The sequence below is a fragment of the Micromys minutus genome (assembly GCF_963924665.1).
Source record: "Micromys minutus genome assembly, chromosome: 15".
Lineage (NCBI taxonomy): Eukaryota > Metazoa > Chordata > Mammalia > Rodentia > Muridae > Micromys > Micromys minutus.
Window position 1 is genome coordinate 2,963,191 of NC_137984.1, and position 18,013 is coordinate 2,981,203.

General features: G+C 43.2%; 1 protein-coding gene across 9 annotated transcripts in view; it reads right to left on the reverse strand.

The window, feature by feature from the left end:
* The window catches only part of EPB41L2 (erythrocyte membrane protein band 4.1 like 2), a 145,676-nt gene that overhangs the window by 24,501 nt on the left and 103,162 nt on the right, over nucleotides 1-18,013 (reverse strand). For 4 of the 9 annotated variants that reach the window (XM_080929362.1, XM_080929357.1, XM_080929358.1 and 1 more), the window contains exons 9-15: nucleotides 14,475-14,627; nucleotides 13,929-14,026; nucleotides 11,941-12,113; nucleotides 8,048-8,211; nucleotides 3,716-3,778; nucleotides 1,815-1,961; nucleotides 572-670 (exon numbers count right to left, since the gene is read on the reverse strand). In XM_080929362.1, the coding sequence (XP_080785488.1) occupies nucleotides 572-670; nucleotides 1,815-1,961; nucleotides 3,716-3,778; nucleotides 8,048-8,211; nucleotides 11,941-12,113; nucleotides 13,929-14,026; nucleotides 14,475-14,627 (897 nt within the window). The remainder of the gene's footprint in view (nucleotides 1-571; nucleotides 671-1,814; nucleotides 1,962-3,715; nucleotides 3,779-8,047; nucleotides 8,212-11,940; nucleotides 12,114-13,928; nucleotides 14,027-14,474; nucleotides 14,628-18,013) is intronic. The other 5 variants (XM_080929364.1, XM_080929365.1, XM_080929361.1 and 2 more) reach the window with 2 other exon arrangements.

An 18,013-nucleotide genomic window follows, 5' to 3' on the forward strand; every position in this document is an offset into this window, starting at 1 on the left:
GAGCCTCCCTTGAGGAAATGCCACCATGAGATCCAGCTATAAGGCATTTTCTCAACTAGTGATCAAGGGGGGAGGGCCCAGCCCATTGTGGGTGGAGCCATCCCTGGGCCCAGCCCACTGTGGGTGGAGCCATCCCTGGGCTGGTAGACCTGGGTTCTATAAGAAAGCAGGCTGAGCAAGCCAGGGGAACCAAGCCAGTAACATCCCTCCATGACCTCTGCATCAGCTCCTGCTTCCTGACCTGCTTGAGTTCCAGTCCTGACTTTCTCTGATGATGAACAGCAATGTGGAAGTGTAAGCTGCTTCTTGGTCATGATGTTTGTGCAGGAATAGAAACCCTGACTAAGACAGATTCTCTGTGTAGCCCTGGCTGACCTGGAACTCACTCTGTAAACCAGGCTGGCAGGTTCTGTTGTTTCTCTGAGTAACCTTGGCTATTACGAGCCTAACTTTTTAAACATTCAAAAAGTATTTGAAAGATAAATTTACATTAAAAACCATATTTCTGGCTGTAAGCAGAGATGCATGGAGGAGGGGAGCAGAAGCAAACGCAAAGATGAGAGGTGAACACCTTGTGCTCCTGAGCTGTCTCTTCAGATGTCTGTGTGGCCGCCATCAGGTACGCCTCCTTCACAGACAGAATGTCCTTGATAAGATTCTGGCCGTTTCTCTATTGTTTAAACAATGACACAATCAACACAAAGGCACACGCATCACACCTCAGCAGCAGAAGTAAAAGGACTTTGGGACAGTGGGGCAGACGGACAGACCAGACAGGGAACAGCACACAGAGGAAGGCTGTTCACTTCTCTAGAAATTCTAGACCAAGCTGCTGAAGCTACTGGCTGGGAAATCTGGCCTCCTCCTTCAGGACACCCAGCACGTCTCTCCATCTGACAGGCTTCACTCTCAGCTCGGCAACTGCTTTTGTTTACTGGTTTTTAAAGCTCTGCTTTCCACTCAGTGCCACGAACCTGGAAAGTTATTACTACTACGGGGCTTTGCTCTGAGGAGGGAGAACAAAGCCAGCACTGGAGTATCCAAACCAAATGTCTGTACTTGGGCAGTGGTCACTACATAATGAAAGGACACAACGAGACTGAACCAGAGCAGCTTTAAAAAATAAAAAGCAAACTATGCCAATCTCCTCAAATAGGAGGTTCCCATGAACTGTATCTGGAAGCATCAAGGGAAACAGGGCAGAGAGAATGGATTGGATGCAGAGAACTTCTGAGAGGACTCTGAAGCAATCCTCAGTGACAGTGAGAAGCAGGCCTTACCTTCTGTAAAAACAAAAACCAATGTTTGGAGCTCACTGGTAACTGTAATGCTTTGCTGAGAAGTTTCATAAGTGTATTGATGTGTAATATTTCATAATATTTCAAAACTTTCCAACAGAGCTTATCAATCTCCAAAGGTAAACCTTAATTCCTTAGCTTCTTACCAATGACCTTGAGCCAACCTACATAAGCTGTGTTTTCCTTCACAAACCAAACCTTATTTAAGAAGCCAATAACTGAGCTTCTTAGATACAATACTGCATTATTCCTGCATTCTCCTAACAATTCAATACTACTTATTTATTACCGAAATACAACAATAAAATTACCCTGAAAATATTTCCAAAATACTTTGAAACTCATAATATTTATCTAAAAATTAAGCCAACAAATATCATTGTTAATACTTAGTAGTTTAAAAATTGTTAGCAATACAAAAGAATTTATGTGGGAACATTTTCTAACATCTGAGAATCGACAAACAAGATGTAGGCGCACATGAGACACAGAGCCAACAGGCAGCCAGTGACATACCGCTTGTGTGTGGAAGGGCAGAGGTGTGACACGCCGCTTCTCCCATTCACTGGGGCGAGGCTCGGGTGTGGACTCCATGAAATTGCGCTTGAGCTCACTAATGCTAGCCTGATGCCTCAGAATGGCCTCCTGGGCCTTATCCAGGTCCTAGCACATGTAACATGACAAGGGGAATCCAGGACGAAAAACCCAGCAGGATAAAAGCAGAACCAAAAAAAAAAAAAAAAAAAAAAAAATGATAAAGCGAACTTAGGAGTCAAAAATGTAATAAAGCGAGAAAAATGCCGTCTCAAAAGCCATATGGTTATCTGTGGATAGCCCTGAGTTCATAAAATAAAACAAAGTCATTGAGTTATTTTACTCATATCTGAATAATTTTAATTTCTTCTCTGTTTGGGACTTTAAGTGATTTTGAATTATTTGCATTAGAGGGAGCCATGAAACTGCCAATAATGGCGAAGAATCCATATCCACACACACTTGGACTTAGATAGCAGCCTATGGCTTTGTTAGCACTAAATACTAAATTGTATTCTGTGAGTAAGTAAAACAAAGAAGGGTGAACCCAGAGACACATGTGGCCTGAAGGGAGGAAACCTGGCCAGAGCCATCACCAAAAGTAGAAAAGCCAAAGGACAGCTTTGTCAGGAAATTCCAAATCCCAGTGGCCTTTAAATCTTAAGGAATAAAACTAAGTCCTTCCAGAGACCTTTTCTGCTTGGTCTCCCTGTGAAGGAGCCGCACTCTGTTCTCAGGTAACAACAGAGACAGGCAGACCAGCCTCCTGACCACAAAACAAGGCCCCTCCTACTGCCATCGCCAGGGCTGACGAGTCAGATATTCAGCAGATTTAAAAGAAAGAAAAACACAAAACAAAATCAAAACAAAATGGACACCAGCTCTGGTAAGCAGTGAATGTATAACCATGTTCAGAAATTTGAATTAACAGAATTTTAAATGTTTTGTTTATTTCCAAAGTTAACAGGCTGCCTGTAGATTACAGTCCCACTCCCAAAGGCAGATCATGCATCTGGTAAAATTAGCTAATCCACAGTCATGCACAGCATAGTAGCTCACCGTGAGCTTCTATAGCCATCTGCAAAAAGTCATGGCTTGGGAATGACTGGCTTGAGATCAGGCACGTTTCTTGCATCTCTTCACAACAATGTTACTTATTATACATTATAGCAGTTAGTAAGTTAAGCAACAATACATTTTAACATTATCAAAGCTGCCAAAGCAACTGAAGAGATTAGTCAGATTACCCAGAGCTGCAGGTGTCCCTGAATATGCTGCACATGAGGGAAAGATGTTCTTCAGTGACGTAGAGAGCACAGGTACAGCTCCCAATGTCTATCTGTATCTCTCTTCCTCCCAGCCTTCAGCCCTCCCTCCTCTGTTCTTTTCTTTTAGTAGGAACAATCCTATGAATTCGTATACTCTCAGTCCCAACACTTTAAAGAGACCACACACCTCATCACATAAATGACAGTGAGACATAAAACGGGAAGCCATAGTTCAAGGATCAAGTGAGTGGGCCAACGTTATATAAAGTTTATCTACTCAGTCTGCTGAGTCTTAAACTCAAGATTGTGTCACTTCATATTGTATAGCTTAAAGGTGCTCTATTAGGAAACCGGACTTACTTAGTAAGGAATAAACCTAATTTAAATAAAAAGAGCTTTTCTCCCCAGCTGTCAGTTCGACAACTTACAGTAGATATATTCCTATGCCATCTAAGAACCAAGGCAGACTGGAAGCATGCACTCCCAAGTTTAAGAGCCCCATGCATTGCATGCACTGTGCTTGAAGAGAGCAGCCAGTCAGCCTGTGCGTGACCTCCCATCCTCAGCAGTGTGGCAGCCAAGGACAGAGTGCGATGCTTTTTAGATCATACAAACCTCCAACATTAAATTGCTATGTCTGACATATATATTATCCCCGTCTACTCTCAAGGTATTTTTCTGTGAAGTTAAATCACACACAGGGAGAAAAGGCAAAAAAAAAAAAAAAAAAAAACACAAGTGTATCAGTCAGAAAGCACCACAAACAACCCAGAATTTCATAATCTAAGATTTTAAAAATAAAAGAGAATAAAAATCTTACAAGCCACAACACACAAAACTCAGGTAAAACCCCAGGAGTATGTTCCATCATCATCTTCCAGCCCACCAGGACCCCAACCAAAGGAGCGGCAGGCAGCAGGCAGCAGGCAGCAGGCGGCAGGCACGTATTATTTAACATAAGGGAAGCAGCCACCTGCTCCGGGCACACCTCTGTATCTTCCATCTTCTCCTGCAAAGCCACTGGCCACACAGGCAGAAAGGAGGGCTCTTGGTAGGGCTCCACCACCAGGGCAGAGATGCTGTGTCCAACTGAATGGTGCAGCAGCGTAACAAGCCTTGCTCCTTTCGTGGCCCTCAGGACACGCTAAGCCAGTGGCTGTCGTCACCTATTGCTGTACACAATGAAGGGTGGGATGGGAAGGGCAGCTGCTCTTTCTCAGTCCACAGAGTATGCTCTACTTTTAAGAAGTTTCTTTTTTAAGCAGAATAAAAATGAGAGCGCAAAGATGGCCAAAGCCAAGTAGCGATGGAACAAGGTACAGAGACGCCAAGTGTGTCTTCAGCTCTGTGTAGGTTACAGATTTTACATCATCATACACTGTCCCATCAGTTTTTAAATACAGATTTTCTTGGGGCAAAATTAGCCAATTAGCTTTTTTCATTATTTCATCTATGAAATGGGTATTTACAAATAGCTTTTCTAATATAGTCACTTTCTTTCCATAAAATTTTTATGCAATAGCTTTCTGCAGTTGGATATTTTCAAGTATTTAATGATCCCCAGAATCAACTTGGAAGTAGGACTAAGAAATACTGAGTATATGTTGACACCAGGAGACTCATATCAGAAACGAAAACAGACACAAAACGAACATCAGCTTCCCAGGCTAGCTCCTCTCCTGAGCTGCAATGACAGTGCCACAGAGTTGGAAGGGATCTGTTTCCTAACAGTTCTTGGTGTGTGTGAGAGGTGAGTGGGAGCCAAGCTCTTCCCCGACCTCCCTATCAGATGTGAAAGCATGACATTGCGTTTGTGAGGAGTCAGCTCTACTTTCTTGGTCAACATTTAATTCACTAAAAGTTGACCTGTGGTATTTCTTGAGTAAATGTAAAGAATTACGATTTCTCCTACAATGGTAGTATATTCATTCCATTTCTTATATTTTTCTTTATGTTTGCCCCGGATTCTGTGATATATACTCTGTGTTGACAGAATCCCTAAGATACAAGACACCTAACTTAATCAAGCAGACCACGCTGAACAAAATAGTTAGGAACGCACTGCACATGCTATGGCTGACTCCCTAGTGTGCAGAGGTAGAGCACTTAGACAAGCTCCGACACAGGTGGAGGACGTCTCAGACACCTAATTTTAAATACATACGAGTGGAAAGACCAACCTCTCATATTTAGTCTAATATCTCAAAGCCATGGTTCATTTTTAATACACACTATAACAGAATTATCACCTATCTTATAAAATACCTGATAATAACCCTTATATACAATTCAGGGTAGAAGAAGGAAGACTAAGTAAAATGTATCTACTCGGTCCCCAAATGCTAAAATCACAGCAGACATGGAGTTTCTGAGACTTAGAAACATCAGGAGTGTTATTTACATACAGACTCGGGCTCATAAGTGCAAGCTTGAATTTTCATCAAGATTGAAATACTAAGTTCTTCTGATACATGCCAATTACAGTTATGCCCAAAGCATTCTAAGTTTTGTTTCAAAAACAATGTTCACATGCTTAAGGAACAGTATTGATAACTATCTTCAAAACATAGCCAATGTGAATGCTTAAGGACGTTACAGATTCCCAGATCAGACACTCCTTTAACAACCTAACATGATCTGATCAAAGACAGTCATACAAGAATCTTACCAGTTTGCTCTGAATTTAGAATGTGTATAGACCTGGACTTCGGATAGCAACACAGAGAAGTATCTTAACTTACTGCGTGTGCATGTGCGTGTGCATGTGCGCGTGTCTGTGTGTGTGTATGTACTATTTTGGGGGCAGTCAGTAGAATTGACGCACATGTTTACACTCTGTATTGGAAAGGGGCTGTAACAACAGGTGGGTAGACTTCGTAAAGTGTAGCTTATGGAGGCATGGTAGTCACTGCCTCTTCTTCCTCTGGTTTGTCACTCAAATCACAGTCATAAGAAACATGAAGTGCTGTGGCCCTCCCCTCCAGATAGCAGAGGGCTAGTGCCAGAGGTAGGGAAAAGGTGAGAGCAAAAGCCACTGACTGTGACGCCGAGAGCAGCAGCCCGAAGCTGAGGATGAGTGAAGGAATGAAGGAAGGGGACGTGATGGGGACGTGATGGCGGACGTCAGCAGGGAGGAAAGAAACCCAGAGCTTGGGGAGGCTGGGGAAGGCCAAGTACCCATCTTCATCAAGAAGGGACGGGAAGCCAAAGGCAAAGCATTTGTGAGAGGTGAAAGAAAAGTGACCCCCCAGTTCAGCATCCTCAGGGACAACCGATTTGAGAGTCTTCTCATGCATAGAAGAACTGTCAGGTTGAGGAGGGGCTTCAACAGGATCTAAGACAGAATCCCATGTGGCCACCTCAGGGTCACCCTGCTCTGACGCTCCACCCACAGAAAGCAGCTCCAGGCTGTCCAGTGTGGCCTGATCAGCCTCCCCCAGAGGGTCCTCCTCTGAAATGTCTGACAGCAAGTCCAGCTCAGGGACGGACGGGAGGTATGGGGGGAAAGATGAAGTGCGGCAGATGAGTGGTGATGGGAAGCACGTGCACAGGCTCTGCTGAGGACAACCAGGGTTGGTATGAATCCCACAATGAGTATGGTCAAAGGGACAAGAGAAAACAGGAGGAAAGAAGAAACGTTAGTGAAAACTCCACGCCCAAGTAGGTTTCATAAAACAGTGATTAAAAACTTAACTGAATAATCCACTTTTAAGGAAGGAAACTGGCTGGACTCCTTTTATCACATAAAACTTATACATTATTAATGCCTATAAGTTTTTAAACCAACAATACTCAAACCTAGTTTCTGACCTATATATTAAAAAATGCTAGCAAAATGCTCATAGAATTAGTAATTTGCTAAAGACAAAGATTTCATTTAGAACCCAATACAAGAACTTTTGTTGTCCAGATTTGTTTTCATAATTACATATATCAACTTAAGACAAACTGAACAGAAATACTGAACTTTCTCTTCAGCAGCTGTTTTCCCAGATCCTCTGTAAGCATAATTTAAAAGATTCCTACCACTTAGCACTTGAAGGATACCTAAGCTACACTGTTTTTAACTAAATGGTGTTTAGGCAAACAATGTTCAGCAGGACAGTCACAAACAGTTAGCAATATAGTGATCTCCTATCTCCTGTTTGATGCTGTCCTACCGCCGTGTGTCTGTGCTGGCCTGAGGCTGTCAGGCTACAGGACTCCCACAGCCCCACAGCTGCTTCAGACATTCATTCAGGTCTGCATTTCTCAAACTCAGAGTTAAAAAACGCAGTGTGTCAAAAGGATGATTCAGGCTGTGTGTGTGTGTGTGTGTGTGTGTGTGTGTGTTACATATAAAATAATGCTTTGTGCAGGCATGGAAGTGATCTGTGAAGATTGACAGTCGCTATGAATGACTTTAGTAACAGAGTAACAAACGGGCAGACTTGAGAATGTCTCCTCCATTCACTATGGTGTGTGCACAAGCCAGGCAGAGATGGCATGTGATCCTTCACTCATCCACAGCTATGGATTATTAATAGACTTTCTTTGTAAGACAACCTGATTCATCTAAAAAATTAAGTCAATGTGATAAAAGACAGGGATTACCTTTAAAATTGACTAGTAACCAAATACGCAAATGTCAAACCATGTGGCTTTTTAAGCATTGGTAGGTCACCTGAGAGTAAACTAAAAAAACAGGAAATGACAGTGCATTGCTTTCTTATGTTTGTTTCATTTGCTCTGTTCTTACATTAGCATAATTTACTCTGAAACACATAATTATTCTGAAAAATAATAAAAACAAGGTTAGAAATAACAGTGCAAAGTAGCAGCCTCCACATGAAACACAGAAGATTGTGAGCATAGGTCATACAACACGGAATTCTCAAATACTAAAAGCAGCAAAGAGCCTCTTAACTGAGCATCCTTCACAGCAGCCTAAGTGCTAATGGGCCGTACCTTTCCCTCAGCGAGCAGGGGCGTGGCTTTTGTTGGGCTTCTGCCATCCCTCCGGCCATCCTGGATGCTGGTATAGTTGGTGACTCCAGGGCCAGGCGCTGCCCCAACTCCAGGAGGGCCCGGAACATCCTTCACAAGGCTTTGGTCCACACCACCAATCGGGGCTAATCAGAAGATAAGTAAAAATACATTAGACCTGTAAGTGTAACACTTTGAAGAATATAACCTTAACCAAATGCAGCTATAACACAATACTTGAATTTTGGATATATCAATATGTAATAAAAACTAGGTTTTTAAAGTAATACAAAACTCTAATATTCTGAGTTTTAAAAAATTCATTCTGCAAATCAGATTTTTGGGCATGTGGCTCACCCGGGAATTGGCCAGTAGGAGGAGCTCTTGGCCCAATTGCAGAATTTCAATGTAACCAATACTCTGGGGTGTCTGAGCAGTCCTAAATCTACCTAAAAAATATAGAAATGATTTTTTTCAAAGGGTTTTAAGAAATGCCCTGCAAATTAGTCTATTTGCATACTAAAAGATAGTAGATCTAAAAATTTACCTATCTAATACTTTTCATTTTTCTGACATTTCTGAACTGCTCAATCTGACCAGTGTCCAGGACCCCAGCTGCTGCCCCACAGTGGCCCTTTGCTACAGTCCTCTCACACACTGAGGCAGAACCTACTGTGCTAATGTTTTTGTCATAGTGTTGGATTACCTGAAGAGTCACCAAGCCAAGTGACAAGTCTCTCTACCAGAGGTTCCTTCTGAACAATGGAATTCCCCCAGGTCTCTTCCTCTTTATAAAAAATGCTTTACAGACACTCTGTGGTTTGCTTTTTTTCCCCAATGTACCAAGAAAAGTTCCAGTAAACAAAAACCCCACAGAGCCTGAAGCTGTTGTAATGAGTCAGCCATCTCAGTTAGGTTGGTGTCCTATACTCAGTCTCTGTTCTACAAGGGACCGAGCACTCTCCGCCCTCACCTGCCCTGTCCAACGAGCTCCTTCCCTAGTCCTGTCTTATCATTAAATGATACTTCCACTTAGACCCAGGAACCTCAAATTCTAGCTCACCCCTTACTTAACACTAGCAAGTCAAGCAGGGCCCTTGAATGTATTTTTATACATGCTGTGGTTCAGTTTGGTTTGGTTTTAAACCTCTATTTCTACACCATTTCATCTTTTAAAAATTCTCCAATTTACAATAAACTTACTTTCAAAATCCACACAAACTGTTACAACATTAAAATAACCTCACATCTTACATTATACCTTATTTCCTAGTTTGTTTGTTTGTTGCTTTTACTAATTTTCCAGTGTAGAAGCATAGAAATGTGACTGTTTTTATACAATTTTAAGCACTCACTGCAATCACAAATTATTACAAAATGAAGAAATCTGGCCTAAAAATAGTTCCAACTATACTAATACTGAAATGAGTTAATATAAAATTAAAAATTACAAAGCCAAGTTGACAAAATGTTGACACCACACATTTAAATACTCACCCATTCTAATGTCCTAAAACCAAGTTATCTGTTCCAACCCAAGCAATACTGTCATGTGACCACTGTCATGTGACCACTGCAAGCCAGTCTGTAGGTTTCCTGATTTAATCTTCTCACCATTCCCCTGGGACCATCTGATTTCTCATAGCTAACACTGTGCTCTGCAGGCTAGCACCAACACACTAAGGATTCCCTCAAAGGCCTCCTACAGAACGGACCCAGCAAGCCTAGCAGCAGCCGGGCTCTCCTAAATGCCTGAGTGTGCTGTCTTTTTTCTGATCTCTCACCTCAAAGCTGCTCTGCCCTTCCACTGCCTGGGATGACCTGTGTTCTCTCATGTCATGGCTGCCTCCCTTTCATCCTTCTAGGCCTCTGCAGGGGGCTTCCCTCCCTGATGACCCTAGCGAAGCAGCCGAGCATCCGTGGCCTGCTGCCCCCACTTCCCAATGCATGAAGACTGTTGGCTCTAGCCCTAACCACAGAGGAGGCTCCTGCTTTACAACAGCTGCTCGCTGCTGACCTTCACTCTTGGCTTCTGATGTACCTTAACCTTTTATGCAATCACTAAATATTTTCCTAAACTTTAAAAGGAAGGTTATTTACCTATCTACATTGTTCAAACCTTCAAACACAACAGACATCAGCAACACAAACGGAATGCTGATAAAAAGGCTGAAAAAGAAGTTCTGCTAGGACTCAGAACAGCTCTGCTTTGCTGGGAAACAGAACACAGGTCCCAGACAGAGTTTACTTGCCATACTTTTCAGAATAACACACTCATCCTTTTGATGATCTGCCCATCTAATGGATCACAGTGTCCAAAACACAAAGGGGAAATAAAGGACTGGAGCTACGTCTGTTGCTTTTCCTTGGGAAAATTTTTTACCTTCTGCAATTAAGTGCTCAATCAAGATGGCAGGTTCCATAAAGAAGTGCACATATTACAAAGATGCCCTGGCTAACTGTTCTCCAACATGAGCGCTCTACAGTCTCCAATCTTGTAATAAAAGCTGATGACAATCCCCAGAAAACTCCTCATGGGGCTGAAACACCAGAAACTGCATCTACCTGTGGCAAGAGCACACTCATATTGGCACATTTTTCAGATCTACTTAGTTGTTGGCTGACACTGAGAATGCTCTATGTTTAAAGTCTTATCTGGAAATAGAGACACTCATTCACCTGAAGCATGTAACTGGTGGCAGACTGCCCTGAGTTAACAACACATATATCAGAGCCTGGGAGCAGCTGTGCGCCTGCACCTATTCAGTGATCCCATTACAAGGAAAGAGAGCAATGCTAACCTGCTTGAGTCCTCTACTGATGAAAGACGGTCTAGGAACCGTCTGTCTTATCTAATTATTTAACATTGCTATTCAAGTTTATATATACAAATTTGTATAGGAACAATGATCAAAATGGTATTTTGCTAATAATGCAATTTAAAATTATAATTTGCCAAACTAACATTAATAGTCAATATAATGAAAAGGGTTGAAAAATTTTCTTTTCACTAAAAACTAGTATTGCTTTTGTTATATAACGAGAAAAGCAGTTGAATAAAAATGTTGCATTCTCTTTTGTGTAAGAAACGTATTATTAATTCCTAACTTACTAGTAAGCTGACGTACATGGCAGACTACAGATGTAGCTCACCAGAACTGAGAGGCCACTGACGCTCATGCTCTCCCCAGACACCAGTACGCATTCCTTTCGTTACTGTTATTTAAAACCATACTTAAAGTTAATATTTTTGAAACCTAGAATAGTTTCTCGTGTGTTGTGTGTTTCGTAAACTTCTGAAAGCACATCTTCAAATCCGAGTAGTAGAATTGTTTTATATTTACTGGAATTAAAATTCATGTGCAAGAATACGCCAAAATTCCCTTGGACGGATGTGAGTGACTAACAAGAATAGAAATTAAGCCGCATCAAGATCATAATCAAACAAAACCACAAGAAACATTCATCCAACAGCTTATAAAAATACAAAAATGCACGCACTGTTTATGTACGTTTCCAACAACATAAACAACAATAATGACAAAAACGTACGTTCAGAGGGACACCAACTTGAATCAAAAATTACTGTACTTTGAGAATAGTAGCACTTTACAAATTTGGGGTAACTGTCAATCCCTTGAGACCAGTGGTCCTCCACCCTATGGGCTGTGACCTCTATGGGGGGGTCACATATCAGATGTTCTACTACATTACGATCTGTAACAGGGAGGATTAGCTATGACACAGCAACAACATGGCTTTACATCTGTGGACCACGCCCCGAAGGATGTCCAGTGGTCTTATTAACTGCATCATCATTTCCTGACGCCAGGGACTAAAGAAGATGAGTAGAATCCAAATCATGAGCGCGTTACCTCCGTCCAGGCTCCGTGAGATGCGTTTGCTGGAGGCACGCTCAAACTGTGGTGCCGGCCTGTCTATGAGGGTGCTTGCTTCTCGTGTCTGTGCCTGCGTGCGGCCGCTGTATCGGAATTTGGACCCCAAGGTCAAGAACTTGGTCTTTGGTGGCTGTTCTGGAGACACAAGCCTACGAAGAAAAAAAAATAAGGACAAAGTCTTCAGGAGGATTAAGAAAAACAAAAACACAGGTATGTATTTTAGGATCTCATTTCATATATGATTAGTCAAAAACACTGCTCCATGGCTTTAATAAAAACATCCTTCTTACATGTGTGGGTGTCTTAGTCAGGGTTTCTATTCCTGCACAAACATCATGACCAAGAAGCAAGTTGGAGAGGAAAGGGTTTATTAAGCTTACACTTCCACATTGGTGTTCATCACCAAAGGAAGTCAGAACTGGAACTCAAGCAGGTCAGGAAGCAGGAGCTGATGCAGAGGCCATGGAGGGATGTCACTTACTGGCTTGCTTCCCCTGGTTTGCTCAGCCTGCTTTCTTATAGAACCCAGGTCTACCAGCCCAGGGATGGCTCCACCCACAATGGGCTGGGCCAGGGATGGCTCCACCCACAATGGGCTGGGCCCTTCCCCATTGATCACTAGTTGAGAAAACGCCTTACAGCTGGATTTCATGGAGCATTTCCTCAACTGTGATAACTCCAGCTTGTATCAAGTTGACACAAAACCAGCTAGTACAGTGTGGTTTTTTTGTTGCTGTTGTCTTTTTGGATTTTTGAGACAACCTGGCTCCAGATCACCCACACCAAGTGCTGGAGTCACATACAGTGCAGCACCAGATGGGTCATAGGTAGTTTTGTAACAGTAATGTGGTCACATTTTTTTTTAGCCCAACCAAAAGAGCAGATGCTCTGAGTGTGTATCAAGAGTATTTGTTTGATTTAGTGCACATCACTTACATAAACACATATGTCTGAATTTGTGCTGCTAGCTGTAAGTGCCAAGTAAAAAGCCCATCATCGTTAACAATTGTTAATATTTATGCCTCTTTCTGGTAGGGAAAACCCCACCTAACTCAAGAATCTATTGGGCTAAGTAATCTGTTCCTGAAGAACAGAAATTAGACAGTGGTCCTGAGAGATGGCTAATCTTCTAGACTGACAGTGTTGAAGCCCCTGCACCCTTGCAAGCATTCAGTAACTTCAGTGCTGACACACGGCTCTCACTCAGCACCCTTCAGCTACAGAGGACTGGAGACTACCCCAAGTCAGCAAGCTTCCTCTCCCCAGAGACTTAACTTGAGAGAGACGGTAACTACAGGAGGGGTGAAATAAATAAACCAAAACAATGTTTACCTATTCCTCAAAACTGGAGAAGGTTAAACAAGGAAGGTGGTAAGGTAAAGAGACAATACATTTAGAAGGAAAGGAGGCAATTAAAGAAAGGTGGGTGTTCATGACCTCCGGTTTCTACAGTAAATGCAGAGAGGCCAGTGTAGAAGGCTCTAGAAGACTATGAACAGTCCAGATGCCAATGGAGGTGGGCGGGCTGGCAAGCGGCAATGAGGATCCCACTAATGCTGAAAACTAGCTTCTTGAAACAGCATTAATACACAAGCTTGTGATGCTGGATCAGGCACCAGGAAGACGACACACATTTACACAGAAATGGCCGTGCCAGGCCATCAGGTTAAACCAGCAGCACACTGGGGTAGCTGGTGCATTAGGAGACAGGCCCAAGCTGATAAGAAAAGGCCCGAATCAAGACTGATGACAGAAAGGATGGCAGGAGGTGTGGTCAGCATGGTGGTGATGGAGGAGAGAGGAGGCAAACAACCAGAAAGCATGCTGAAGCATGGCTGCCGGCAACACAGCCAGCCAGCATGAGGCAGCGCTCCCATGTAGGCACAGAGCATCTGCCATGCCGCCCGGCCCACCTGACCTGGGCAGGGTCCCCCTGGCAACTCCATGAGACGGCTTTACCTTACCTGTAGAAAGTGTGATGCTCCACACACACCTTCCATAGCCTTTTAGCTGCCCGGTGGTTTGGCAATTTGAATCCAATGGTGCTCTCAAACTGTTCCAGCTGCAATAAACCATGAAAATATCAGCCTAGCCTCTACCAACGGCTGCGTGCTACAATGAGCTGATTCAGTTAGTTGTTTCTGTCAGAAGTGATTCTTCTTTAGAAAGTGTTAATCAATCTATAGTTACACAAAATAACAAATTTCCAACGGTGATTCTGTTTCTATGAAAAGCAGTATTAATTGATCACTGCGGAAGTGAACTGATTGTTCAATGCCATCAATTACATGACTCAACAACAGAAAGCTCCCACTATGTGTGGGGGAGAAAAAAGCAACCCCTCTTTGTGAACAAGTGGCTTTGTATACCAGCAACAAGAATGTTCATATATCCCCAAGAATGATGTCTGCATAACATAAAAGCACTAAGAAGAGTCTCCTGCAGAATCTCCATGGAAGAATTCATTTACCACAGGCCGTGCGTTAGCCAAAGATACAAACATTGCTCACCTCTGCTGGTCTAACTTTAATGTAGAAATTACTGCGCTTATAGGAAATTTTCAAGATCTTCGGCCAAGCAAAGCGATTGATTCTCAGTCTGTCTTTGTAGATGAGAAGGCCATTAGCACACACACCCAGCTTGATGTCCACGCCTTCAGAGTCCTGCAAGTGCAATCCATCCGACAGTTAGAATGACAAGTTATGTGGACTGAGACAAAGCAAACTTCAAATGACTGAAAATGCCTACTCAATATGTTTACATTTAAATGTTAGTGAGAGTGCCTAAGTTAACGTCAAGAGAAGACACATGCTCATATTAATAAAATGATTCATCTCCAGGGATCGGGTTGAATTTGCAAAATGATATGTAGATATCATTTATAGGACATAATCTGTAAAAGATTTAATTTATGCACTTTCAAGTTCTGCAAAAAGTTAACAGGGAAGAAGAGGAGAGCCATACTGAGGCATCTTGAGAATGCAGGACAGGACATGTCCCTGGGGCAAGCTGGCTCTTGTGGACCGTCAGCTGGCCTGCTCCAAGACACACTCTACTGTCTTAATTCTCCAAAGGTACATGGTTATGCTAGCTGACAGCTGGTAAATTATACCTATACTGGCAAACACCATTCCACAGAAAACCTGTCTTCTAGACTGACAGTGTTGAAGCCCCTGCACCCTTGCAAGCGTTCAGTAACTTCAGTGCTGACACACGGCTCTCAGCACCCTTCAGCTACAGAGGACTGGAGACTACCCCAAGTCAGCAAGCTTCCTCTCCCCAGAGACTTGACTTGAGAGAGACGGTAACACAGGATAATCACAAGCCTGAAGAGGTCTGCTTTATTTACCCACATAAATATACACACAAAAGCAGAAAGCTGGCAGCCTGAAGTATGTTTAAAAGGAAGCAAGCAACACTTCACTCACATGTCACTGAGTACTTGAGATAAAAGACACACAATACTCAGAACACACAGTACTTTTTCCACCAGGGACAGGTAAACTCAACACTACTACTCAAGAGACGTATATATTTTATAAGAAACCACGAAGAACATGAAATAAAATTTCACACAAAGCAAAGACAAACAACACATTAAGTCTCCATTCAATGATAGCATGTTTGACGGTAACATTACAAAGAATAATGTGACATGGATTAGCTCTTTTAAAAATAAAAGTACAGTACAGAGAATTGATACTAATTTCATTCTCTGCTATGATACCTGAATTCAAATATAAGCACACAAACTTATATCACACCACACTGAGCAGGTTTTAAAACAATGGGCTGTCAATGGCCAATGAAGGTTTGCAATAAAAGCCCAATGCCCAAGCTCAATCCCCAGAGCCAATGCATAGATGGAGAAAACCAGCTCCAAAGTTGTCTCTGACCTCCAAGCAAACACACGACGGAGTGTGCACCACAGCACGTGCGTGCCCACTCACATAGCAAACACACATTACAAACCATAAGATAGCCAATACTCTGGTACCCTCCACTCTCTAGCAATAGCAGATGCAGCCGGTGAGTTAGGCACAGGCGCCCAAACTACGCGGCATCGATACCCACAGCCAACGGGAGAGGGAGCAAGATGGTGGAAAACACCGCAGCTCCATCATAGCTATGGAGGGGCAGTCATGGAAACAAAGCCAGCTCCATCCTGTCTGAAACGATCTTTAGAGAGTGTTTTTATTTTACGTAAAGAAACTCCACCTGTATTCCAGCACATTGGTGGCTGTGTGGCTGGCCCACAGCTGTTTTACATGTACAGTATTTGTAAGAACAGAACCGTGGAGGGCATGAGATGCTAGAAGGAAAAGCCTCCTCAATCGCCCACGTCTGCCCCTCAGGAGCTGCGGGGTGGAAGGTCCTGTGAGAAGTTTGACATGTTGACGGTCCCGCCCCACGTGCTCACATTAGCTGGTTCTAACAGTGGCACCTCTGGAAACAACCAGTCAGTTGCTGTCCACCATTCAGAACTACAGGGTACAGGAGGCCAGGACAGCATCCCAGGGGACCTACTCTGATTTCAGGCCCCTTTGTCAAACTCTTTCCAGGCAACACTCTTCAGCTTGTCCTACCTTGAATCTGCTATTGTGGTAAAAGGAATGAGTTCAATATAATGAAAAATGTCTTAGGAAACTAAAATTGTATATGGAATATACAATTGTTCTTTAAAACTCCTGCAGACCTTCTTTTCCACGGGCCACAAATGTGATATGTTAGTGGCCATCTAATGGCTGATAAACAAGGTGACACTGGTGTTTTATGTTCTGTTCCTTTCTGTGCAGCAAACCTGACATGGCATTCACAATTGCGTACCTTCATCGCACCAACTTTATACCTCCTGACACTTCCGTGACTCCTGCACTGGACTCTATACAATGACCTGCAGAGTACGGCACAGAACTGCACACAGGAAACACAGCAAAGGCTGCCTGGACACAAAACACCTGCCTGGCATGGCTGAGGCCCCGGGCTCAAAAAACTACAGATTGCAAACTTAACAGGAAGTTGGATGAGAGAGCCTTCTTTGGTTCCAGGCCTGTCTCCTCTTGTCCTCTTTAATTTTATGAACAAAAGGAAACTACAACGAACAAAGCCACTTCAGTGTTAGGAAGATGTTTACTATGTAGTGGCATTTATTAAAGAGTCTCAGGCAAAAGGCAACAGACATCAGACAAGGTGTTGTCTTTAGTATTTCATGTATTTATAAAACAAATACATGCAAACCTCAAAAAGACAGTACACAGAAAGCATTTTAAAAAAAGTGTTTGACCCAGCAGTTTACAGCATGTTGCTACCAGAGACAGTTCGCTGATCTCAGGAGATCTGTAAACAAAACCACGTTCCGATCACAACTAAAGCCAGATGTGCGGCACATCTGTCAGCCCAGCAATTAGGGAAACAGAGGCAGTCAGATCTCTGAGTTCAAAGCCAACCTGTTTTGAAAAGCAAGTTCAAGAGCCATAGCTACCCAGTGATACCCAGTTTCAAAATACAACTAACAGTCACTCAGAGCAGATCTCATATAGAGAAGCCCAAGGATTAGACTCCTCAGCAGCTCAAACAAAACCAGCCAAACAAAAGAAACCTCCATCACCCATCCCTGCACTACAGCTGAGGCCTCCATCATCATCCCTGCACTACACCTGAGGGCTCCATCACCCATCCCTGCACTACAGCTGAGGCCTTCATCACCCATCCCTGCACTACAGCTGAGGGCTCCATCATCCATCCCTGCACTACAGCTGAGGCCTCCATCATCACCCATCCCTGCACTACAGCTGAGGCCTCCATCATCACCCATCCCTGCACTACAGCTGAGGCCTCCATCATCCATCCCTGCACTACAGCTGAGGCCTCCATCATCACCCATCCCTGCACTACAGCTGAGGCCTCCAGCATCACCCATCCCTGCACTACAGCTGAGGCCTCCATCATCATCCCTGCACTACAGCTGAGGCCTCCATCATCCATCCCTGCACTACAGCTGAGGGCTCCATCATCATCCCTGCACTACAGCTGAGGCCTCCATCATCCA